General features: G+C 43.4%; 1 protein-coding gene and 1 non-coding gene across 3 annotated transcripts in view; both read left to right on the top strand.

Moving 5' to 3' along the window:
• LOC103181824 (solute carrier family 13 member 4) overlaps nucleotides 1–26,071 on the top strand; it is a 50,449-nt gene that overhangs the window by 7,500 nt on the left and 16,878 nt on the right. The window contains exons 2-8 of one of the 2 annotated variants that reach the window (XM_007898537.2): nucleotides 4,825–4,956; nucleotides 18,205–18,341; nucleotides 18,805–19,010; nucleotides 20,306–20,354; nucleotides 20,960–21,014; nucleotides 22,717–22,785; nucleotides 25,743–25,930. In XM_007898537.2, the coding sequence (XP_007896728.1) occupies nucleotides 4,825–4,956; nucleotides 18,205–18,341; nucleotides 18,805–19,010; nucleotides 20,306–20,354; nucleotides 20,960–21,014; nucleotides 22,717–22,785; nucleotides 25,743–25,930 (836 nt within the window). Of the gene's footprint in view, nucleotides 1–4,824; nucleotides 4,957–18,204; nucleotides 18,342–18,804; nucleotides 19,011–20,302; nucleotides 20,355–20,959; nucleotides 21,015–22,716; nucleotides 22,786–25,742; nucleotides 25,931–26,071 lie in introns of both variants that reach the window. The other variant, XM_042335793.1, reaches the window with a different exon arrangement.
• Nucleotides 18,413–18,484, top strand: trnaa-cgc. The gene has a single exon. It is a non-coding gene; the product is annotated as a tRNA-Ala (tRNA).

Here is a 26,071-nt window from a genome sequence, read left to right as displayed (position 1 = left end):
TTTACAAGTGACTTCTCTCCATTCTCCCACCAGAGCCAGTGGGCTGGAGATTGCATCGGTTTAAAGGTTCAACCATCCATTCCCCAGCATGGTGGAGTGTTCTGTTGACTGGAGACTACCCTCTCACCAAACCCCAACCCCCACCACAGCGCCCACCCCCTCCCACGAACATGCTGCCCCTGTCAAACATAATATCTGCTGTAGCACATTGTAGCAAACATGATGTTTATGTGGCACAATTTTCTGTATGCTTGGCTCCTGCCAATGATGCACTCTAGTCCTGGTTAGTTATACATTTGCATTGATAGAAGCAAGTTATAGAGAAACAGAAGCTCTTCGCTTTAGGCTTGGTCTAGCAGAATTCAAGTGACCTCCCTGACGCTGAATCCATTGCAATAATTGAGCTCAGTAATTTCCTAGCTTGCAGAGGAGGCTTTGGGAAGTCCATCTGCAAACAAGGGATGACTATCCCCAGAGTATATCACAGCAGAAGGAGTTTATTTCACTTGCCTTATGTCCATATGGAGATATAGGGAAAATAGACTCATGCATCCTATTGGATTACAAGGAGAATGGATTCCCACCAAAGATTTGGGAAGACTGGTCTTTTACATACTGCCCAAACATCACAGATAATAATAACAATTACATTTGGTATAGCATCTTTCACGTTGGGATGATGTCCCAGAGCGCTTCATGGAATTTACTGTGAAGTGGAGTGACTATGTAATAATAATAATAATCCTTGCATTTGATATAGTGCTTTCCACATCTTCTAGAAGTCTCAAAGTGCTTCACAGAATATATTATAAAGTGAATTTACTGTATATTTGTGGGCGAAATGCATCAGCCAATTTTGCACAGCAGTGTCCCACAAACAGTCGTGGTTGAGTGACCACATTTTTTTTGGAGGGATTATTATCCCTGGAAAAGCGATCTGCCAATCAACTAACAACTGGGTTCCTACTTACTGCTAGGTAAACAGGGGCATGTGGAGCATGGAAACATGCCCAACATTTTACCCTGCCAGGAATCGAACTGAGGTCTCTTGCTTGCAAGGCGAGTGCTCTAACCACTGAGCTACAGGACTCCAAAGTTCTGTACAGAGCAACAGTACTTCAATGTAGGTGAAAAGTGGCAGCCCATTGTGTGCAGCAACGTCCCACGAACTGCCTTGAAATGAATGACCAACGTTTTCATTCACATGAATGGAGCATGGACTTGGGTAGCCCACCAGATAACCAGGGATGTTGAACGAGTGGCTCAATAGGGAGGAAGGGAAAGTCAACCTGGGAGTTTCTTTATCATAAAATGATTGGAGTAAGAGCATCAGAGGCAGTGGTTTTGGGATCACACTGACCTACCCACTGCCTGGGCCAGGAGTTGACCACTAAGAAATGTAGGAACAGGAGGAAGAATAGGAGCATTGATAAGATTCGATGGATTCAAGGATGAATGTGATGTACACCCCAGGTGTTGGCTGATGTGATAAATCATGAACAGCAGTGTCTTCATAATATATTCTATTTATACCATGCGTTAAAGATTAATCGGACAATGACGTAAAACAAGATGGGTTCATGGTACAGTGAAGCAGGAGGCAGTGGGATTGCTGAGCAGGTCATTGTTGTAGGGACATGAACTCTGAATGGTAATTAGACTGTACGATTTCATGGAATCGATGCCCTTACATGTGGTCTCAGTAGCTGGTGGAATCTCACAATTATTATCTCTTGAGGGTTAACAGTTATGAACCTGTGAAGCTTTATTTTTAGTTCCATTCAGTTCACAGAGCTATTCACTAATCACATTACGGGAAACTCCTTAATTCTGGTTTGACCCCAATTACAGCTGATCCCAGTTGGAAGGCCCAGGAACCGTGTTACATTTTCTTGTGTTACAAATTCTTCCTACACAAGTGGGGGCTCCACTTGAATCTATCATGCAATCAGCATTGTGTGCAGAGTGAATTCCTGCTTGGGGGGAGGGGAGATGGGAATGAGGATCCATTGTACTCATTATAGTTGATTTTTCCTTTCTCTTCCCATCCCAGATAGTGACATTAAAGCAATAATAATAATCCTTACATTTCATATAGCGCCTTATCACGTCTTCGAGACGTCTCAAAGCACTTCACCGAATATACTGTAAAGTGAATTAACTGTATATTTTTGTGGGCAAACAAGGCAGCCAATTGGGCACAGCAGCGTCCCACAAACAGTCGTGGATTAAGTGACCAAATTATTATTATTTTCATTTTTCATTTTTGAAGGGATTATTACCCCCGGAAAAGCGTACTAGATTACTATACATAGCATTCTGTTATTCAACACTAGTGCGTGGATGTTCTGTCAGGAAAAGTTGAAGTCCTGATCTATTATAGGTTTATGTGGCCTCATGTTTTTGGGTTGAACCATTGTGCTGAATGCTCAATCAGGTTTGTGACTGTATGCGAGAGACCATGATCTGTGTTCAGCTGTATTCATAATATGATTGTTCACATTTTCTCATATAATATATGTTTTATGAGGTAATGTGCCTAAGGTCAGTGTTTGTTCATTTGTGAGAGACCCAGTCACCAGATTAGTGTTTGCCTATATGTGCGAGGTCCTGGCCCCAAGGCAGTGGTTGCTGTGTGTGATCCTGTCTGATAGGCAGTATGTCCATAAATGCCAGACATCATACACAATCTACCAGTGTAGCACACTCAATGCTGTACACACAATGCCATGGTCCGTGTGTCATAGAGGCAGGTGGTTGGGCATTTACCTAACGAATGCCACCTTGTGGCTCACACAGGGACATTCCGAACACCCTGGCAGTCTTCCTCTCAAGAGCTGAATAAATCAGATTGCAGAGAGGGGGAGAGATGAGAAAGCATGCAATGCATTTAGCTACTCTTTCACTCCCCAGTGTCTTAGTTAGGACATGACTTCTGGACATCTGTGCTCCGTTCCTGGTGTAAAATTCCCATCATGCAACTCAGAGATGCTTTCCATTTCTAAAATCCGATTAGTGTTGTGTTTGATCCAAGATTTCCTCACAGCTGCAATTAGCAAAAACTTCTGGATATTTTTGACAAGGAGATTAGCTCTGTTCTCTGGGCTGTAGCATATCCGGTGTCTGCTAACAGCAGTGTTTAGCTATTCCTTTTGAAGCACAAAACTCTTGTTAACGGTATAAAGCTGGAGTTGGCAGTGAAGAGATTACATTTCAAATACGGTGGCCTTTAGAGACCCTTGACTTCCCTGAACTGCGAGTTTGCAGATGCTCTCTGATGCTCATGCAGTCCTTTCCATTTGTGTCTCACTCAGCTAAGTCTTTAGCTAAAGACAAACTAGACACAATGCATCAAAATGCCCTTGAAGAACTAACTTTTGGTCTTCAACGGTAAAGAGCATCTTACCTGTGAGGATGAAGCACTGGTCAAATCTAATTTAAAGTAAAATTATATCTCATAGTCATCAGTTTATTTTCTTTCTGGTGAACTCCTATATAATATGATTTTTCATATTTTCTAACCAATACCAAAAAGCAGTTTTGGTTAGATACAACACAGTTAAAGCTTCCAGTATTAGATTCAGAGTTAAGTTTCCTCCACTAACTCGTCCAACATTCTCAGGGCAAATACATATGAACATAAGAAATAGGAGCAGTAGGCAATTCAGCCCCTCGAGCCTGCCCCGCCATTTAATAAGATCATGGCTGATCTACTAATCTAATTCAATTTACCTGCCCTATCCCATATCCCTTAATCCCTTTACTTTTTAAAAATCTTATCAATCTCAGTCTTGAATATGTTAAATGACTGAGTATCTACAGCCTTTTGGGGTAGAGAATTCCATAAATTTACTACCCTCTGAGTGAAGAAATGTTTTCTAAACTCAGTTCTAAAGGGCTCACCTTTAATCCTGAGACTATGACCCCTAGTTTTAGATTCTCCAACCAGGGGAAACAGTCTCACACTATCTACCTTGTCAAGACCCTTAAGAATATTATAGGTTTGTATAAGATCACCTCTAATTCTTCTATATTCTAGAGAATATAGGTCTATCTACTCAACCTCTCCTCATAGGTCAACCCCCTCATCCCAGGAACCAACCTAGTGAACCTACATTGCACCCCTTCTAAGGCGAGTATATCCTTTCTTAGATAAGGAGACTAAAACTGCACCAGGTGTGGTCTCACCAAAGCCCTATACAATTGCAGTAAGATTTCCCTACTCTTGTACTCTAACCCCTTTGCAATAAACGCTAACAGGCTATTAGCCTTCCTAATTGCTTGCTACATGCTAACTTTCTGTGATTGGTGAACAAGGACACCTAAATCCCTCTGAATACGAACACTATCTAGTCTCTCCCCCTCTAGAAAATAATCTGCTTTTCTATTTTTCCTACCTAGGTGAATAATTTCACACTTTCCCACATTATATTCCATCTGCCACCTTCTTGCCCACTCATTTACCTGTTTATATCCCTCTGCATCCTCCTTGTGTGGAGAGTAAAGTTCACTCTACAGTGATCCGTCCAATAATCTTGGGTAAGATCAGGTCAAATACAGCAATGGTCAGATGGAGTCAAATTCTCTGTTAGATTCAGAATGAAGTTCCCCTTCATAGTGTTTACATCAAACACTGTAAGGTCAGATATTGCCCAGGTTAGATACAGAGTAAAGCTTCCTCTGCACAAACTCATCAAGCATTCCCAAGGCCAGGTATAGCGCCGGTGAGATCCATTATCAGGTTGCTGGAAGTTCTGAATACCGCTTTTCATTTTTCCAGGCACTCACTGCTCATTATCTGTGTTTTCTCTTTTTGTCTTTCAGCCAGAGGCATCATGTGCCTACGTTGTGATAGTGACTGCTGTATATTGGGTGTCTGAGGCAGTACCACTTGGTGCAGCAGCGATGGTACCAGCATTCCTTTTCCCGCTGTTTGGTGTTCTGAAGGCCAGTGAAGTAAGCAGATAATAAATCTCGATACAACACATACATATGACACTCCATTCGATTTCTGTGCCCGGTACCATGGTGGATATTGCATTGTTGAGTTTCACAGTCAAAGATAGCTATGACCAATGTAGGGTGGATTCCAGTGAGGGGTTCATCCTTGATGTGAACGGGTGGGCATTTTCAACTTGTGTCAATGAAATAGCGATCAGAAGCACACATCTTTGCTGACATTTTTGCTTTCTATGCCAGGAGCGTTAGGACAATTAAAGAATCCCTTTGGCTTCCTGGGTGAGATAGGCTAACTAAACCAGCCTGGCTCAGTTGATAGCGCTCTCATCTCTGAGTCAGAGTTCAACATTGGGACTTTGAGCTCACAGTCAGGCTGAGTCTCCAATGCATTGTTGGGGAATGCTGCATTAGGGGAGGTATTGTCCCCTGGATGAGACGTTAAACTAAGCTGTCTGTCTGGATACTAAAGATCTCATAGCACTACTCTATTCAAAAAGAGAAGGGATATTCTCCCAGCGTCCTAGCCACCAGTCCCCCTGCTAAAATAATGTTGGCCATTCACTTCATTGCTGTTTGTGGGACATTACTGTGCACAAATTGACTGCTGGGTCAACGTCCACATGTACGCAGATGACACCCAACTCTATCTCTCTGCCTCAACTCTCGATTCCAGGACAACTGATGTCCTGACAGACTGTCTGTCAGACATCAAGTCCTGGATGAGAGCTAGCTTTCTACAGCTGAATATCAGCAAAACTGAGGCCCTTCCGATTCGTTTGCATCAGCGTTTCCGCACCTTAGGCACTGGCAGCATCAGCATCCATGGATGCACACTCCACCTCACCAAGCCAGTCAGGAACCTGGGTGTCTTGGTTGACCCTCAACTGTCCTTTCTCCCCCAAATCCGTGCCATGACCCTCTCTGCCTTTCCCCATCTCTGTAACATTGCAGACTCTGCCACTGCTTCACCACTCAGGCCGCCAAAACCTTCATACACCCATTTGTCACCTTGAGGCTCGACTACAGAAATTCCCTCCTTGTCAGTCTCCTCAACTCCTCCCTCCACAAGCTGCAGATCATCCAGAGCTCTGCAGCTCGTGTCCTCTCCCGCACCAGGCTCCATGACCCCATCACCCCCCACCCTCGAATCCTCGTCCTCACTTTCAAGGTCCTTCATATCCTTGCCCCCTCCTACCTCTCTGACCTGCTGACCCCCTATAAACCTGTCCACTCCCTCTGTTCAGCAGGCTCCGGCCTGCTCCATGTCTCCTGCCCGACCCGCCCTACCATCAGTGACCGGGCTTTCAGCCTCTCTGCTCCCACTCTTTGGAACTCCATCTCACAATCCTTTAGCCTTGCTCCCTCCCTTGCCTTCTTCAAGGCACGGCTCAAGACAATCTTTTTCGACCGTGCCCTCCTATCTCTCTATCCTCCCTCATCCCAACCCTACCCCCAGGTCCTGATTCCTGACTGTTCAACGCCTTGGGACTTCCTCCCCATGTGAAAGATGCTTTATGAATGTAATTTTGTGCTTGATAATGTTGTGAAGGAAGCAGTTTGAGAGATCTCCCGATGTGAAAGGCACTACATCAAATAATAATAAGAATCCTTAATAATAATATTTGATATAGCATCTTATCACCTTGTTGAGATGTTTTAAAGCCTTCACAGGATATATTGTAAAGTGGATTGATTGTGTATTTTGTGAGCGAAATGCAGCAGCTGATTATACCACCAATGTCCCACAAACAGCCATGGGGTGAATGACCAATTTTTGGCCAGGATACCAGGAGAAACTCCCTTCTCTTTTCAAGTCTTGCCGGGATTTGTAACGTCCACCTGAACAGGCAGATGGGATCTTGGTTTAATGTCTCATCTGAAGGACAAATGCAAGGACTATTAATATTATGTACACCTGCAATTATCTGTTGGATATAGCTTAGTTGGGCATAGCTTGGGATGTTCTCCCTACGTGAAGGTGCCATATAAAATGTCAATTCGTTGTTTTTTTTGTTGTTGTTAGTGCTGCAGTGGGTGATTTCTTTATCCATTGGGGAAGTCATTGATGAAAAGCCCAATGGCAGATGGCTTCCAATGCAAATAAATGAATGGTAATATACATTGGAAAAGCAAACATGAAATAATAAAAGAACAGTATTTGGAATTGATTATTGATCATCCATTGGAAGTCCTCAGTCACAAGTTGAAGATGTTAAGTAGAGTAATGTAAATGCATCAAAAGAGTATTTGAGTAACATGTGGAATGTTTTTTCTTGCCTTGAGGCTGTACTTCCAATATCTTAGGATCTAATTTATGGTATTTTTTAACGGGATTCTTTAGTCGGGACTACGGGTTACATAAACGGGGACTCCTTCCTGTGGAAAATAAGTGATATAATGATAGCTGGTATGGAGAACAGGTAAATGGCACAGTGAATGCAGCAATTGGTGCTTCTGTTGAGTAATGTGCCTTATGTCAAAAATTAACTGTGTTTTGAGCTTTTGGCTTCTCACCCGGATAGGATTAAGTAGGTTCACTGAGCAATATTCTGTGTGTGTGTATGTGTGTTTGTGGCTGTGACAAGGATTAGCAAACAATCAGTTGTTTGTAACCTAAGCTTTTCATAGAGAAATGAATGATACCATTCAGGTACCTCATGAACCTAGACTATTAGCGATGTTTGGCCGACTGAGTGATTATACTGAGAATTTTGTTACGTTGGAGTGAGTTTCCACACTGAGAGACTGTGATTTGGAGTTGCCGTACACTCCGAAAGTGAAGTGATGTTCAAACGGTTTTACCTGCTTGAAACTGCAGAGCACTTGCCTCGCAAACGATATGACCTGGGTTCGATTCCCAGCAGAGCAAAACTTTGGGCAAGTTTTCTTACTCCACACGCCTCTGTTTACCTAGCAGTAAGTAGGAACCCAGCTGTTAGTTGATTGACTGATTACTTTTATTCACTCTATCCACAATTATTTATGGGACACTGCTGTGCGCAAATAGTTGCTGCATTCTACCGACAAGATATACAATCATTCCACTGTACAGTATATTCTGTGAAGGGCTTTGAGAAGTCTCAAAGACGTGATAAGGCACTATATCAAATGCAAGGAATATTATTATTATTTTATTGGAATCCACTTGCCTCTCACACATTCTAACTTCAATCTTAATTGCTCTAAGATGTTATTCTATGTAAAGAGCGCTTTATAAATGCAAGTTGTTGTGCTCTACACAATAAGTGCATTGTGTAATTTTGATTAAAATAAAGTTAAATAATATCCATTTTAAATTGTTTTCTGAGCAAACTATTTTGAGTCCTTTGAAATCGTAGAATACTGGGGTATATGAGGGCATATGAGAGCATTGGTGTATTGGGATGTCCTTCCGATGTGAATTACAAAATGAAATTTTGTTGTTGTTGTTGTACATAAAAGGACATATTACGAGGAGCGCTGAAAAATGAGAGTATGTTACAGTGAGGAATGCAGAGTATATGGGAACATGTTACAGTGAGAAACATGGGGTATATGAGAGCATGTTACAGTTAGGAGTGTGAGGTATATGAGAGCATGTTACAGTAAGGAACCCATGGTATATGCACTGCGTTCAGAGAATTATAGAAATTTACAGCATGCAAGGAAGCCATTTTGCCCATCAAGTCTACACTGGCTCTCAGAACAAAGTGTTCTTTCAATCCCACTGCCCTGCCCAACCCCCACACCCCTTCAGCTCTTTGAGTGAACAAATTTCAACTCAGCTTTCCGTTCGCTTATGTTGTGACTATTATAACTATGGCCCTAGACTGCCCTATTAGTGGAAAATAACCTATTTCTATTTATCTTGTCAAAATCGCAATTTAATATTCATTTACAAAAATGGAGAATCAGACTTTGTGACCCAAAGTCTGAAGTGTCCAACAGCTCATAAGCAGCTTGGCTCAGATTTATGTCTCGATACTCAATCCTGTAGGACTGATTTATTTTACATAGGCACTGATGTTGTCAGAATTTACTATAGTTAGCATAGAGGAATTGAGGAGAAAGCAGAATTTCACCCAGCATAGAGCCATATATTCTGAGGCCTGTTCCTCACAAATCCTTTCACGCAAAGTTTTTTTCCCCATGCCCCTATTCAGTGAAACCCTTCAGTGTAAATTTCTAGTTGGACAAGCTTTCCAGATCGTGCTTTTGGTGACAAGCTACATAGTTTTAGCTGGTGAAACTGCAGCAGTACCCAAAAGCACATTCTGTGATCCCCAAGCCTTGGTCTTGCCAACCTGCACTTAATACTCTCTGGAATTAAGTAAGCAGGGTGTCTCGCTCCAGGGAAAGAGTGCACATTCCATTCTAGACACGGAAGTTTCCATGTAATTAGGCACTTGACTGGCACTACCACACTGTACTCAGATTCTATACCAATCTTTCACTCACTCCAGCTTTCCACTGGTAAGAACGTGAGAATGTGAATCTTTAAAAGGAGCTTCATTAACCTGCCCCAGGTCAGTCCAGGATATCAGTGCTGCATTTAATGTGATGGATTTCAACTTCGATTGATGAGTACTGAGAGGTTCACTTATGGACTAGAGAGAAGACAACTCAGAGGGGCCTTATAAAGGTTAAACAGTGAGCCCCAGGGCCGGAGGATATCAGTAACACATTAGCAAGTCTCAAGTGAGACTCAAGTATTGGAGTCCCGTAGCATAATGATTAAAGCACTCGCCTTGCAAGGAAGAGAACCTGGGTTCGATTCCTGGGTGGGGTAAAACTTTAGGCAAGTTTCCTTACTCCCCAAGCCTCTGTTACCTAGCCGCAAGTAGGAACCGGTTATTAGTCGATTGATGGATCGCTTTCCAGGGGTAATAATCCCTTCAAGAAGAAAATCTGGTCACTTAATCCAACGCTGTGGTATATTGCTGTGTGCAATTGGCTGCCATGTCTCACCCACAAAATACACAGTTAATTCACGTTAGAGTATATTCTGTGAAGCGTTTTGAGACGCCACAATTTCAATGGCTGGTCTACTCTGAAATGGATGGTATCAGCTGTGGGAAACCAGTAGAGCTGCAATAATTAATCTTACATCACTGGGCTTGGGAAGGGAAAATATCAGCTCACATTTATATTGCTATCCAGTGACACCAGATGGGGTGTATGGATTTGGGCAGGGAATTCTCCCCACAGTTGAATCGATTCCCGACACTCAGTGCCTAGACTCACATGGAATGACCACTTGAGTGAGGTTCTAGCCCAAGTGGAGCTAAACCCCAGCAAGAGTCAGCACCTTTGGGAGAAAATTGGGAACAAACAAAAGGACTGGAGTTATGTATTGCTATATTAACTTGTCCTATGTAGTACCGAAAACACAATAATAATTCTTGCATTTGATATAGCGCCTTATCATGTAGTTGAGACAACAACAACTTGCACTCCTTATAGCACTCCTCATGCAGGGTAGCATCCCAGAGCCCTTGGCAATGGCGGAGCATGAAGTCGAGTTGGGGAGAGGTGACGGTATGCACAGTCGAAAAGGAAGCGACTTGAAGATGGGGAAGGAAAGGACAAGGTGGAGGGATAGAAGAAGAGTGTTCCAGAGTATTGGGGTGTATTGGCTGAAAGTGCTCCTGCCAATGTTGGAACGGAGGGCACGAGGGACTTACAGAACGCAGGAGCCAGTCGAATGGAGGCAGCAGGTTGTAGGGGGTAAGCAGGTCGGTGAGGGAGGGAGATGCCAGGCTATGAAAGGATTTGAAAACAAGTGAGAAGATCTTGAAATTGATTCTTTTGGTGATAGGAAGCCAGTGGACCCTGACTAGACCTGGTATAATGGGGGTGCAGAGTTTATTACAGGTGAGTATCTGGGCAGCGGAGTTTGGGATCAGCTGGATCTTGTGCATGGTGGAGCTGGGAAGATCGGCGTTGAGGGCACTTAAAAAGTTGAGTTGGGAGATGGCTCAAAGTACTTCACAGAATATATTGTAACATGAATTAACTGTGTATTTTGTGGGCCAAATAAATACAATAAGTATTATACTGTTCTGAAGGTTTTCCCTCATTTTATTAAGCTAGAGTTGAGGTTGTCATTGAAAGTGATTGTGAACCTGTACTTCAGGAATATTGTAATTATTTTTCCCACGCTTGTTATCAAGTCCCGTAGCAAATTGGTTGGAGAACTCGCCTTGCAAGTGAGAGAACCTGGGTTTGATTCCCGGGCAGGACGAAACGTTAGGCAAGTTTCCTTACTCCACATGCCTCTGTTTACCTATCAATAAGTAGGAACCCCATTGTAAGTCGATTGGCGGATTGCTTTACAGGGGTAATAATCTCTTCCAAATTTTTAAAAATAATAATTCAATCCACTCAATCCATGACTGTTTGTGGGACACCGCTGTGCACAATTGCCTGCTGCGTTTCGCCCACAAAATATACAGTCAATACACTTTACAATATATTCTGTGAAGCACTTTGAGAAGTCTCGAAGACGTGATGAAGTGTTATATCAAATGCAAGGATTATTACTATTAACACAATTCATCAAATACTAGGATGCATTTCAAGGGCAGTTAACTGTAAATTGAAACAGATTATTTCATAATTTACTGATAAGGAGGAGGACGCTAAGAATAGTGGGTGAAATGTTGGGCTTCCTATCTTTAGGAGGAATCCATTGGTGAGGGTTTCAGAGCAGAGTGACAGAGATGGTTCTGTGAATCAGCCCAGCCCTGAAAGATACTAGTATAAGATTAGCGATCCTCAAGTGAGACTGGATCTTAGTTTTCTCTAAGCAGTCGTGAAAATGTGGAGCCAGAAAATACTGTCTGAATGAACTCCTTTATAAAATAGTTGATAAATATCTGCTTAGGAATGAGGCTGAAGGCTACAAGGATAAGGACAGACACAATATCATATCCTCTGGAACACACTGGTTGCTGTTGGCTGATTACAGCAGCTATCAGTTTTCCTGGGAGTTCCGGGAAGCAACAAAGTGATCAAAGTGCTGTGCTAGGCAGGAAGCCAAGAATTTGTACATTCACCCTTAGCAACACTTCCCCAGGGTAACTGAGCAAGACTGAGCAAACCTGTTGTCCATCTGTTTGAAAGTCTGTGGAGAACCCAGGGATAACGGGTCAGATGGCACCTACATCTCTGCACATGCCACTGAGTGTTTCCCACTTGTGCTCGGTATTCCCTCTTCCATCCCCCCGCTGGCTTCCAGTCACTCAGCTCTCTGGTCGTTGCACAGAGAGCACGTTACCCTGTCCATTGTGTGCTCAGCATATTGAAAAATCAAACTGGTGGAAATTGCACTTATACAGTGGAGAGCCTCAACCAGGCAGATGGTACATTTTACAGTGATTCAGATTCAGCACAGTTCCCCAAACTTCCCACTCAGACACTGCTCTGTATGTGGAGAGGACACAGTTACTGCCCTTTGTAAGGGAGGTGGCTGGAGGGACAATGGAGACATCTCTGGGTGAGGGATGGAGTTCAATATGGAACATGTGACCCTCCCTCCACGTACTGCCATTCTACCCAACTTAATCTCCTAAGTAACCAACCACGGTTAACCCTTTTAGGAGATACCCTGCCAAATGTTTCCTTGACTGCTGAATAGAATTGAGCAAAATGATCTCTTTAACTCAGATATTCTGTGTTGTACAGATGGCACTGGCACTGTCCCAGAGCATTTAATAATTTCTTATAACCATCAACCTCACACCTGATCGACCTAATCAGGAAGGGGTTAATTGACTTCACGTTCGGTGGGTCTGCTCCTTATCTTCACTGCTCTGGGGAAAACAAAATCCTTCTAAATTCTAATCTTGAGGTTTGCTAATGTTATACTGCTGTCCTCCAGTTCAGCGCTCACATTTGCATTTTTTGGGATAACATGTGCATTATCAATAGCGTTCAGCATTTTAAAGACCAGGATCCTGTGAGCTATCAAAAACTCTTGCTCTAATGAAATTGGCTGTATGAGGTTTTTAGGGAAAGGATTGTAGTCAGAGTAAACTAACATTGAAACTAATGTGTAGTTTTAATTTCACAACAGAGGCACTCCTCGAAACGGAGAGCTCAAGTCCTGGAATCAACCCTCTTACTCTTTTCTTAACCCATTCCATGACATCCTTATCATTTTGAAGACAGGGTATCCAAAATTGAACACAGTATTCTAAATGTTGTCTTATCACAATGTTATAAAAGGTTAGGATAAGCTGTTTCAATTTGCAGGCATATGACCTTGAGATGTATCCTAGAATTTGATTACTGGGTTGATAACCACTTCACATTGCCTGGATGCAAGTGATGAATGATCAGTCATCACATACAAATTCTTTTTCCTCCTTCCACTTCAATAATGGCCATCCCTTCCTTGTGTAGACATGTTTCCTGCATATAGTGGAACTTTAAATCCTCCATCCTCGCCCAAGTCCACTTCCCATCACACAGAGGATACAGTTCAAGATCCTGGCCCTCACCTTCAAAGCCCTCCATGGTTTTGCTGCCCCCTACCTCTGTGACCTCCTAACGCCCTATCATCCTACTCGCTTCCTCCATTCAGCGAGCTCCGACCTGCTTCACGTCCCCCGCCTAGCCTTTTGCCACTCTGCTCCCACCCTCTGGAACTCTATCCCACAGCCCCTTCCCTTACCTCCTTCAAGACCCATCTCAAGACCCTTCTCTTCGAACGTGCTTTTGATCACCCTGCTTCCCTCCTGCTCTCCACCCTCCCCAATCCTGACCACCAGCTCGTGTCTGAAACTCTGACTGTCCAGTGCCTTGGGACGTCCTCCCGACGTGAAAGGCACTATACAAATGTAATGTTATTGTTGTCGTTTATCAAATACCTTTCAAAAATCTAAGTAGGTTCTATCTGCTGAATTGTGCTGATCTATTAAATGAGTTACCTCTTCCAAGAATTGCAATTGATTTATCAGGCATAACCTATGGCTTCTAAATCCATGCTGACTCTTCTTTATGTCTTAAAATCCTTTTAGATGATCATTAATAACATTCCTTGTGCCAAATTACCCCTGAGAGTTTTTCCTACAGGAGAGTTTTGGCTAAATGGATTTCTTTGTCTGTGTACCATTTACCTCCTCAGATACCGTTCCTTACTTGTACCCTCTATATAATTATTAGCCCGAGCCTTGTATTTTTCCTGCCTCATTTCCCTGAGGATTTCAGGATGTCTGCCATCTAATCTCAGCAGTTTGAGGTTGTTCGGGTACAACAGGCACATGACAATTTTTACACTGAGAATGGGCATTAAGACTGCCTCAGGTGCTACGATTGCTAGTCCTCACCTTCTAGCATGGATTTAATACTTAAATCTTTACGCCGGAGACTGGCATATCAGCAGGGATGCAGAGGATCATCTCATTGGGTAACCTTCAGAATTCCATGAATTCTTTTGCTAAAATCTTGCAAATTCCGCCGTCCCCAAGTGAACCCACTTTCTGCCACATTGAGAAATACATTTTTATAGCATCTCATTCACATTGAAACCTCACAAAATACTTTGCAGTAGTTAGTTCAAGTGCACTGCTACCTTTGTGAGTGTGTGTATGAGTGTGTGTGTGAATGTGGGGGGATCTGTTTTGTGCACATCAAGATCACACTCGCACAACCTTAGACAAATGTAGACTATGAGCTGAAATCCCAATATGGGGTTGGGGGTGGGGGGGGGGAGTTAGAGGATGAACACACCCCTGGTGATCCAGAGAAGGGAGTGCTACAAATGGAGCCAACCAATGGAGATGACTGAAAGCCTTTAAGTTGGAATTCTGCTTTTCATTCCTCAAGTTTCCTCATGGCATGTGCTCTACTTTGTGTGTCCATGGTTCCTAAGAGCTTTGGACTGAACCTGAAATTCTTCCCCAGTCTTCACACTGCTGTCAGTCTGGATCTTTTTATTATCAGATGCCGAATGGGATTTGTAAACTTCAGCCAATGACAGAGCTTTATGGATGAAGTGACCTACTTTGAGGATTTGGGAATTTAAAGTTTTGTTATGATTAGGAAAACATTTTAATTAAATTTCAGACTCTTGAATGCCAGGCGGCTAGTTTGAAGCCTGGCAAAGAACTAATCTCTTGGTGTCAGAATGCTGTCAAAGGAATTAGATGCCCCCCATTTTCATTATGATACTGCGTTTTACATCCTTCAGTAAGGTTGCTGGGGCAGTGACGGCTACTTAACAATCATACAACAACAAAACAACAACAACTTGCATTTATATAGCGCCCTCCATACAGGGTAGCATGAAGGGCACTATATAAGCATCTGAACATTTCTAGAATGTAATGGTAAAAAGATAAATAGATTTTTGTAAGTTCTTGTCTGCTTGTATCACTTGAGTCTGTCTGTATGACAACAGTGAAGCAAATTGGTTGTGGAGCACCACATTCCTATGCGATATACAGGAGTAAACCAGAGTGAACCTCCTTCTCTTTCTCTTCCCTCCTTTATTGGGGGACATACGCCTCCACCTTGCACTTGGTGTGTCCCACAACGGCTCCACTGAGATGAGAAACTTGGATGTGTGGTGAAGTCTAGATACATAAATGAGTGCTACCAAATAAAAGCACCAGGTCAGTGGTTAGTAGGTTCGTGACCAATAGCGTAGTGACCAATGAGTTAGTGACTATTGCGTTGTAACCACGGCTTCAGTGGCTAATGATTTAGGGATCGATGATTGAATGACAAATTTTTTAGTTGTCAACATTTTAGTGACCAATGACACTGATTTTGTGATCAGTCCTTTGTTTGACCATTGTACCTCCAGACAAAATTGCCAACTGGCTAAAGTTTACTCACCTTAATCATTGGAACAATCCTCCAGTGAAAAGTGCTACCTTGTCTGAGAATAGTTAACTCCGTGTCACAGTGGGACATGGTTACAACTTTCATCAACTCACTCCTTGGGGAGCAAATATTTGATTTGTTTGATGGTGAGATTCCTCTCTTTGTTATTTTCTTCCCTTCCCCTCTTTCGGGTTTCCAAGCTATATTCATAATAATAATATTTGTGGACAAAATACTTGCAGACCCCTTCCCCCTATAAATGTTGCCCTAGCAGGGTTTGCACCAGTGTCAGAGATTTGTATTGGATGTCAGTCTTGTACCAATAATAGGAATCTATATTGGGGTCAGACATGGGGTACTCTTTTTTCAGCCATTCCCTTTGTACTTGTGAGTTATGGTTTGCAGCCTTTCTGGTACAGTGGATTTGAGAATTCAGCACTCAGTGGAGGAATCATTGTCATGAAAGTGTGGTCCTGTCACACCACAGTGCACACTGCCAGTGCTCCCACATCTCCTGCCACCTAAGATGCTAATATTTTCGAGAAAAGGGTGAAATAAAATCGCTCAAGGGATAAACAGAAGTCAATCTGTAACTTCATTCCGATGATTAGAGCTGTTTTGCAGTGCGTCAGAGACGGGGGCTAAAGTTCCCTCTTTAAAATCACATCACTTATCAATGTAATGGGTTATTTATCACCCCATCTCCTCCATACTTACAAACACACACACATATGCTGAACTTTTAATACTGAAGTGCTGAACCCTTATCTCTGAGCAAACAGTGTCGACTGCAGACTGAGCAGTCTCTTGTTTATTGGAGCTCAGTTGGGTAAGGAGGAAAGTGACCAGGATGCTAAGACCCGGTCACATTATGGCAATTTAGCTTTAGTCTCTGAACTGATATTTTAGTACAGTAAAGTCTGCAGAAGGGGACTTGCTCTGTCCAGGTATACTCAACAAACTAACTGAACTACAATCTTTGTCTGTCCGTTTTACATTTCAATAACATGCTTCCATAAAAAGTATAACGTGTCAGAACCAGGCTCACTGCTGAAATCCAAATGAATCCTTTACGTATCCCCATTAAACAATAAAACAGTTACACATTATTGCGCATAGTTCCCTAAAAGATATTCAGGGAAAGCCATCAACCCAGGTGGAGTGACACAAATGTGAACTGTATCACAGTTAGGTAGGAGGTGTAATTTCTTTACTGGGAAATCTAGATTTCAATCCCAATAATTCGCCAATGGTTAACAATCTCATATTAATTTCATGGTAGTTTATTGGACATTTTTGTGCGTAAATTGCTGCGGCATTGTTTACCCTCAAAATATACCGTCACTACACTTTATAGTATATCGTAGGCAGCGTTTTGAGACGTCCTTGTGACATGAAAGGCACTATATCAAATGTAACTATAATGTAAAAGGTTATTCATTTTCGATGAAGGACTGATGTCTACTGATGTTGAAAAGAGTAAGAGAACAGAATAGATAAATCAAATAGTTTAGATAAGATAACACCAAACTGGGATATTGATAGAAGGAAGGGAAGATTGAATGGATTGCGAGTTTCAAAGTAGGTCCTGAGGAAAATAATTGACAATAAGCAGGAGTGCCATGAGTTTTCATTACAGTACAATGAGATGCAGGGAGGAGAGGATGCAAAAGCGTACATTTGCATACTCATTCTTTGCTTAGAGCCAAGACACCAACTATCAACAGTAACGAACTTAACCTTCCTGCTTCTATTTCTATCTGGAAATGTCAAAAAAGACAATCCAAAACAGCTCCTTCTGCTCAACCCACACAATCTACTCTCAGAATTTGTCACATTGTGATTTGGAGATTAGGAGAATAATTCAATTAAACCTTTATTGGTTGGGTGGAGCCCTCTCATGTGTCAGCCTGAACTCAACTATGTTTACTTTTCCTCACCACAAACTTACAAAGAATTATTAGGAGGGAATGAACAAGTATTGGAGTTTCTGAGATGTGGCAAGTAGGGGCTGACTAATTATTTGGATGTTAAATACATCTCTTTGAAGTTGCTGATTATTGTCTCTGTTTTTTGAGAGGCAGACATCGGAAATCTAAACGTCTGTCCACTGGAATCACTGGCCATTGTGGAAGCCATTGCTCAACACTGTCTGGATGAGGAGCATGAGGTGGGAGAGGGGCAATGATTGGGAGAGGGGGATGGGCTGGGGATTGGTCATGGGCTGGAGAGTGGCTGGGCTGGGTGAAGGCTCTGGGTGGTTCTGGTGTGAGAGGCATTGGTGTGGTGTAGAGGGGAAGTTGGTGACTCAATGTATAAGGAAATTCTCAGTGTGACGTAGGTATAATTCACTCTGAGCACTCTGCTGTACTCTACTGTGTTTTAAGAGATGTTTTGTTTTGAAGTTGATGCCGTCTCTCTGATTGTCTACAGGTGGCCTCGGAGTACTTCAAGGACACAACGCTTCTGCTGATCGGGGTTATCTGCCTGGCCGCTTCCATTGAGAAGTGGAACCTACACAAGAGGATCGCCCTCCGCATGGTGATGATAGCGGGCGCCAAGCCGGGCATGTGGGTATCCACTGTACGTCAGCGAGGGCCTGGGCACATCAAACAGGGCAGAGTGAGAGCTATTGGAGCGGAGTCCTGTAGCTCAGTGGTGAGAGCACTCGCCTCGCAAGCGAGAGACCTGGGTTCGATTCCCGGCAGGGCGAAACGTTGGGCAAGTTTCCTTACTCCACACTCCTTTGTTTACCTAGCAGTAAGTAGGAACCCGGTTTTTAGTCAATTAGTGGATCGCTTTTCCTTCAAAAAAATATATAATAAATTGGTCACTTCAATCCACGACTGTTTGTGGGACACTGCTGTGCACAATTGGCTGCCACGTTTTGCTCACAAAATACACAGTCACTCCACTTTACAGTATATTCTGTGAAGCACTTTGAGATGTCTCGAAGAAGTGATGAGGCGCTATATCAAGTGCAAGGAGTAATATTATTATTATTATGGCATTTACCCTGTCTGTCTCTCACAGGTTGGTGTTAGGGTTCATGTGCTGCACCGTGTTCCTGTCCATGTGGCTCAGTAACACCTCCACCACAGCCATGGTGATGCCCATCGCTGAGGCCGTCCTGCAGCAACTCATCAACACCAGCTTGGAGTCTGATGTGGAGCTGGCGGTGATCACAGACACAGACAGTGCGGAAGATACCTACAGCAGCTCAAGCTCCCAAAAGTATGGTAGGTAGATACCAGCAGGCACACAACACACAAACGTATACACACAGACAACACACACAGTACACACGATACACACACATACGCCTATACACACAATATACACACACCTACACACATACACATATACACACACACACAATATATACACACAATAAACACACTCCTGCACCTATACACACAGGCAACATACACACCTCCACGCACATACAATACACATACATATCTACATGGACACACACATACACAAACACCTATAAACCCACACCTATACAACACACACAGGTATATGTATGCACACACCCATACACAAATACACACATACACGTACATACATAGAGTGTTGACAATTTAGCAATACAGTTGACAATATGTTCTATCAGAAAGGAATCTCAGTGTCCTTTGGACTCTGTGTGTTCTAAGGCCCACCAGATACTTATTCCTGAATTCTACTGTTCCGTCCCATTTCTCCCACAGTATTCTCAGTGGAGACACCGATCACAATAGTGTCATCTGTAAAGCTGAGAGCATACTCTTGGATTTTGGTGTTTGACTGTCGAGCGATGGAGGAGAGGATCAGAGAGATAAGGAGTAAAGGTGTGAAGGGATATATAAGTGAGGATGAGGACCTGGGGCGATCCATTGGGAAACAGGGAACTGGTGGAGCCTGGCGAGGACTGGGGTGATTGCTGAGTGGAGTTTCGTATGGGTGAGAATGCAGAGGTTACTCAATGGTTCAGTGAGTTTGAGAAAGAGGCCGGGGAGATTGAAGAGATCAGAATTGGAAGTGGGGAGACGGTGGTGGGAGCCAAAGAGGATAGTTTCCATCTTATCCATATTGAGTTGTAGCTAGACTCTCCTCAGGCCTTGAAGACCAGAAAAATCCATATTTCGCTTCCATTAACTCTCTCTAAAGTATTTAGGCCCTTTTATAAACCACCCACTTTTCCAAACGTAGCCTCAACAGAAACCTATGCTAGGTTAGAATAATAATAATACTTTGATTTGATAGAGCTCCTTATCTCGTTTGTTGAGGTCTCAAAGCTTTCACAGGATCTTACTGTGAGTGTAGTGACTGCATATTAGTAGATAAATATTTTTAACCTATAATCAAATTTTCTGAATGTAGCCTCATATTTGATTATCTTGGCTGACAGCAATTTTACATTAACATGGATACTACCAGTCAACAATCACATGAATCTTTTAATTTCCTCCCGTACCCCCCCAAAAATGAGCAGCTCTGCAATGTGTCGGTGTTTTATTCTGTTTGTTGCCTCTCTGTTTCCTTCCAGTAGAAGAGGAGAATGAAAAGAAACAGCTTGAGTTCATCTTACTCAATGAAAAGTAAGTTTCACTGCGATGGATTGGGGGGAATGTATAAAATTACATTGAATAAAATCTGGAATTGGAGGAGAAGCTAAAGTCGGATGTAATTGGCTAGAGGGAAGAATGTGGAAAGCACAGTGTGGGTGTAAGTGGCATAAGAAATGTGTAATTGTCAAATTTCTAAAACAACTGATGCAATCTACAATTCGTTCAGTGTTTTAGAGGTTCTTTATTCCAAGTGTATGGACTTTCCTAATCCATGATAGGCCCACAGTACTAGCATGAACAGCCATGTACACTGCACACCTACTTCTAAATCAAGGAGGGTTGGGAAAGAGAGTGCGAACCAGCCACGTTCTAATATTAATCCCAGATAGGTCCATTGGAACCAATCACTCTACATACTTATGCTAGTCGCATTAATTGTCTGTGTAAAAAATCTTCATGGTTAAGTGGTGAGAAAGTCCTGCTTAAAAAAAAGCTCTAGCACATGCCTGTATACAACAGAATAACTGTGCTGTCCAGAGCTGACGAGGTGTTGTTGTAGCCAGACTGTGAATTAGCTCAGAGTTATTTGGCCCATAAATCAAGTGGAATTATTTCAATTTTTTTTAATTTTCCAGTGGAGCAAAGAACAACCAACTTGATCTGCAGATGCTGAGTCAGCCCAAGGATCAGGTTAGTAATACCAGCACTGATCCCGGGTTGGCTGTTGACAGGCTATGTACCTTACAAATTTATGACCTCGCTGTTCTCTCCCTCCAGTGGCTTTATGATGTTTGACAGCGACTTAACTGCAGACGATAGTGAACGAGATTAAGGCAGTAATTTGCAGTGTGTTATACCCCAGTGTGTGATTTGGAACTGTCTGAGACTTGTTGAAATAACAAGGTGATCAACAGTTTGATTGCTTTTTTAGCACCTTTCTGTGAAGCATGATGATTGCTTTATATATAGAGAGAGAGAGAGAAGGAAAGAAGTATGTGGGATCTAGCTTTGACACTTGGCATTAAACTCTTCAATTAGACTGCTGTCTGCAACTTATTCTATCATTCATCATTCTAGATCTAAATCTCCAACTGATCCCCTTAATTCCAGTCTGCAAGTCACCCCCCACCTTGATCCATTATTCTAAGTTATCGATTTGTAGACATTCACAAGGCTTATTGTAAAGCTTCATCTGAAAGATTCCTAGTTAAACCCAAAATCTTGGGCAGGCACAAAGCATGAGACTGTGAAAGGAGTTAGTGTGGGTGTACAGTTAGGGTGACAATATGTCCGGGGACAGTCCCCAGATGAGGTATTGTGTCCCTGGGGCCAAATCTGCCCTGTCTTGAGTTCAGCAACAAGCTGAGGAAGAAAAACAAAATTCTAAAACAGATCTACTCATCAGAGAAATATAGCCATTAATCCACCAATTTTCTTTAGTACTGCCAGCATCAGGAGTTGTGGTGAGTTCAATTTTTTTAATATATATCCCTGGATTTTGTTTACAAAATATGGTCACCCTATAGCATAGGAAATGTGTAATTGTTGAAATTCTAAAACATTCAATGCAACTTTCAGCTTGTTCAGTGTTTTAGAGCTTCAGTGATTACACATTTCTTTATTCCAAGTGTACGGACTTTCCTAATCCAGGATAGCCCCACAGTGCCAGCCATGAACACGGCACACTTAATTCTAAACCAAGGATGGTCTGGTAAGAGAGAGCAATCCAGCCACAAACCTCAAGTATTAATGTTAATCCCAGGTAGGTCTTTAAACCCCATAGGAACCAATCACTCTACATATTTATGCTAATCACATTACTTGTCTGTGTGAAAACCATTAAGTGATGAGAAAGTCCTGAAGATGTTTAAAGGCTCCAGTGTACTCCGCAGCTCGGTTAAGTGTTGGTACAGGGTCAAGACTAGCTAACTTTACTGTTTTTAATGGATATCACTGACCCGAATATCAATAGCAATTATAAACTTGTCACATTGTTTGTGTCCTTAAATAAAAAAATTTGCACTTGACATCGCAAGCACCTTTCATATCGACAGAACATCTCAAACTATTTCACAGAATTTACTGTAAAGTGTAGTGACTGTGTGATTTGTAGTTGAACTAGAGAGAGCGGATATTATCTTGGTTTTGTTTATGCCACCACAGTACCATCGAGACGAGCGCAGTAGGGGTTCACACTTCTCCCCCAATCTCAGCCATGTCACAGTGAAATACCAAGTGTATTACAGGGGTTTTGCCATTAAGAGGGGGGGGAAAAGCAGAAGGAAGACCAGCCTTTTGGGCTGGGGATGGTACACAGTGAAAGGAGATGGACAAGGGTAAGAAAATACCATATTTAATTAGTTAGCTGTAACAGGCCATTTTCTGTTTACAGGATGTTAATGCTCTGACCTCACTGGTTGTTCCCAATGGGCAAGTCAAACCTAATGTGCTCCTTCCCCAGGTACGTGCTTGTTTAAAAATGGCCACAATACAGCCTCATCTCCCCTCGGTACAGCTTGGCAGGATTTGCTGACCTTGTAGGTTCTATCTGAGTTGTGTTTATGTGACCAAGTCATGTCAGCTTCCAAGTTGAGTTCAGAAATTCTCACACAACAAATTTCCAGTTAAACTAAAAAGAGTGAAGGAGTGCTATGATATGGGGCCCCGGGTTCACATTTACATGTCTTCCTTCTCCTTTGGCAGTACCCACTTTCCTTTGGCAGTCATAGAGTGGTTCAGGACAGACAAGCTAGGAGGGCCAAGTATGACTGTTTTGGATCTGGTGACCCCATTAGGCTTCATAATCTGCTCTAATTACAACTACACAAACTCATAGTACCATATCATAGCACTGTATCATAGCACCGAAACATAGTACCGTAACTTAGCGCCATAACATAGCGCCGTAACTTAGCGCTATATCATAGCACCGTATCATAGCGCCGTAACTTAGCGTTGTAACTGAGCGCTATAACAGATCCCAAAGGTCGAGGCCTTGCTGTAATGCGATGTTTGTTCAGCATCTGCATCTAGTTGCTGGTGTTGACTCAGTAAATACAGCACTGAGCTGTGTCTGGCTGAGCCTCTGCAGCAAACATAGGGGAGAAGGTCAGGACTTCACCAGGTAGTCAGGTACAATCTTGGCCATTCAGATAGGGGTGGGGGAATGTAGAGAGGAATGCACAGCCTTCAGAACAAACCAACTTCAGTAAATGCAGACTAGACAATCCAAGAAACATTTGCCCATCTAACAAAATTCCCTTCATTTCTACTCCATTTTATCATCTTTGTGCTTTGAGGCATTTATTTTGTGTACAAGGTGCAAACGACTTCAATGCTAGTTGTTGTTGAAATACAGCAGTTGCTGCCCAACTTACTGACTTTGCATGGGGTGGGGGGGGGAGTGGGATTAATTTGGACAGTTCTTTCAAGAGCCTGCACTGGCACGATGGGCCGAATGGGCTCCTTCTGTGCTGTATAATTCTATGATTCTATAAGACTGGCATAGAAGAAGAAAGACAACTTCATGTCAAGTGAACCTGGGGTCCTATATGATAATGTTCCTTCAATCTTTTTAGTTCAACTGGAAATTTTTTGTGTGAGAATTTCTGAACTCGACGTGCAACTGGCATGACTTGGCCACAAAAGCAAAACTCAGACCTTGAACGAAAGGTGGGGCAGTTGTGAATGAGTGTGCTGTTGCTAAGCCTCTTCAGCTGCAGTGACATTGGCCAAGGTCTTGGAACAAGTCACAAAAGAAGTGCAGATGATGAAGGCTTTTGTTTGAATTTGATCTCATCTTTTAGGATACACATCCTATCATCCTGGTCACCCAACTCCCCCTCCTCTGCCCACTACTGGCTGATGTCATCATCCAGTCCCTCTCATCTGGATCAGTCCCTGCCCCCCTCAAAACTGCTGTCATCACCCCCCTTCCTCAAAAAACCTCCCCTAGATCCCTCAAATCCCAGCCACTACCGCCCTATTTCAAACCTGCCCTTCCTCGCAAAAGTCCTATAACGTGTTGTTGCAAATCAACTCTGTGCAAACTTCTCTTCCCACTCCCTCTTCGAACCCCTCCAGTCTGGTTTCCGACCTGCCCACAGTAAAGAAACTACGCTTGTGAAAGTCACAAACGACATCCTCTCTCTTTGACCAGGGCTCCCTCTGCCTTCTTGTCCTCCTGGACCTCTCCGCCGTGTTCGACACAGTCGATCACGCCATCCTCCTCCACCGCCTTTCCTCCATCATCCTCAGTGGACCGCACTCACCTGGTTCGAGTCCTACCTCACGAACGGCCAGCAGTACATCTGCACAATCGGCTTCTCCTCCCACTCTCACCCAGTTACCTGCGGGGTACCCCAAGGATCCATCCTTGGCCCCCTCTTCTTTCTGATCTACATGCTCCCTCTTGGGGATGTCATCTGCAGACATGGGGTAAACTTCCACATGTATGCGGACGACACCCAACTCTATTTTTCCACTTCACTTTGCAACCCTCAGTCCCCTGAGGAGCTGGATGAGCGCAAATTTTCTTCAGTTTCCTGAACATTGACAAGACAAAAGCCATACTTTGGCTCTTATCAACGTCTAAAATCTCACGGCTCTCACCTCTCCACTTACCCAACCTCCCACTAAAACTCTCCGAACCCATACACAACCTAGGCGTCAGGTTCGATCCCCAATTATCCTTTCTCCCACATCTGGTCCCTCACCAGCACCGCTTTCTTCCACCTCCGACGCATCGCCCGTCTCCGCAAATACCTCTCTCCGAAAGCCACTGAAACCCTGGTCCATGCCTTTGTCATCTCTCGGCTGGACTATTCAAATACCCTCCTCCAGGTCTCCCCTCCACTACCATCCATAAAATCCAGGTCATACAAAACTCTGCCGCCCGCATTCTCACCCGCACCAAACTCCGCTCCCCGATTACACCAGTCCTTGCCAGACTGCACTGGCTGCCTGTCCCAGAGAGGATTGACTTCAAGATCCTCACCCTTGTCTTCAAATCCCTCCACTCCTCTGCACCCCCCCTACCTCTCTGATCTCCTCTCTCCTCTCTCCTCAAAATAGTACCCATTGTCTTCATTCCACCGGGTCTGGCCTCCTTCTTGTCCCCGAGTCCTCCTTTTCACCCTCGGCTGCCGTGCCTTCAGCCACTATGCCCCGAGGGTCTGGAACTCCCTTCCTCACTCCCTTTGCCTCGCCCCCTCTCTTCCTATTTTCAGGTCTCGGCTGAAGACCTTTCTTTTGGACCGCGCCTTTGGTCACCTTCCTCCCCTTCCCCCTGGTTCGGCCCCGGGATCCGTTACTGTGAAGCGCTCTGAGACGCCGTCTGGCATGGATCAGTGAGTCACTGAATGGGACTCACTGATCCAGGCTTTCTCTTCATTGTCCTCTTGCTTTCTTTCTTTCCAGGGCCAAACCGAACTACCTCACTGTCCGACCAAGCTCAGTAAGGAGTACAGCAACAAATATAAAACCAAGCATGACCACATGATCTGCAAGTGCCTGTCGCTCAGTATCACATATGCAGCAACCATTGGGGGCCTCATGACCATCACTGGCACCTCTACCAACCTCATCTTTGCTGAGCAGTTTAACAGGTCAGGTCATTCACTCTCAGGCAGTGCATTCCTTCCTCTACACACTATTAGATCTAGGACTTGAAAGCTGGAATTTGTTCACATTCTTGCACACACGACTAGCCCAATGATTTGATGACGGGAAATTCATTCACATTATCG

This window comes from Callorhinchus milii, unplaced genomic scaffold (genome assembly GCF_018977255.1).
Source record: "Callorhinchus milii isolate IMCB2004 unplaced genomic scaffold, IMCB_Cmil_1.0 Scaffold5, whole genome shotgun sequence".
NCBI lineage: Eukaryota > Metazoa > Chordata > Chondrichthyes > Chimaeriformes > Callorhinchidae > Callorhinchus > Callorhinchus milii.
This window is presented reverse-complemented; position numbering and strand designations above follow the sequence as displayed.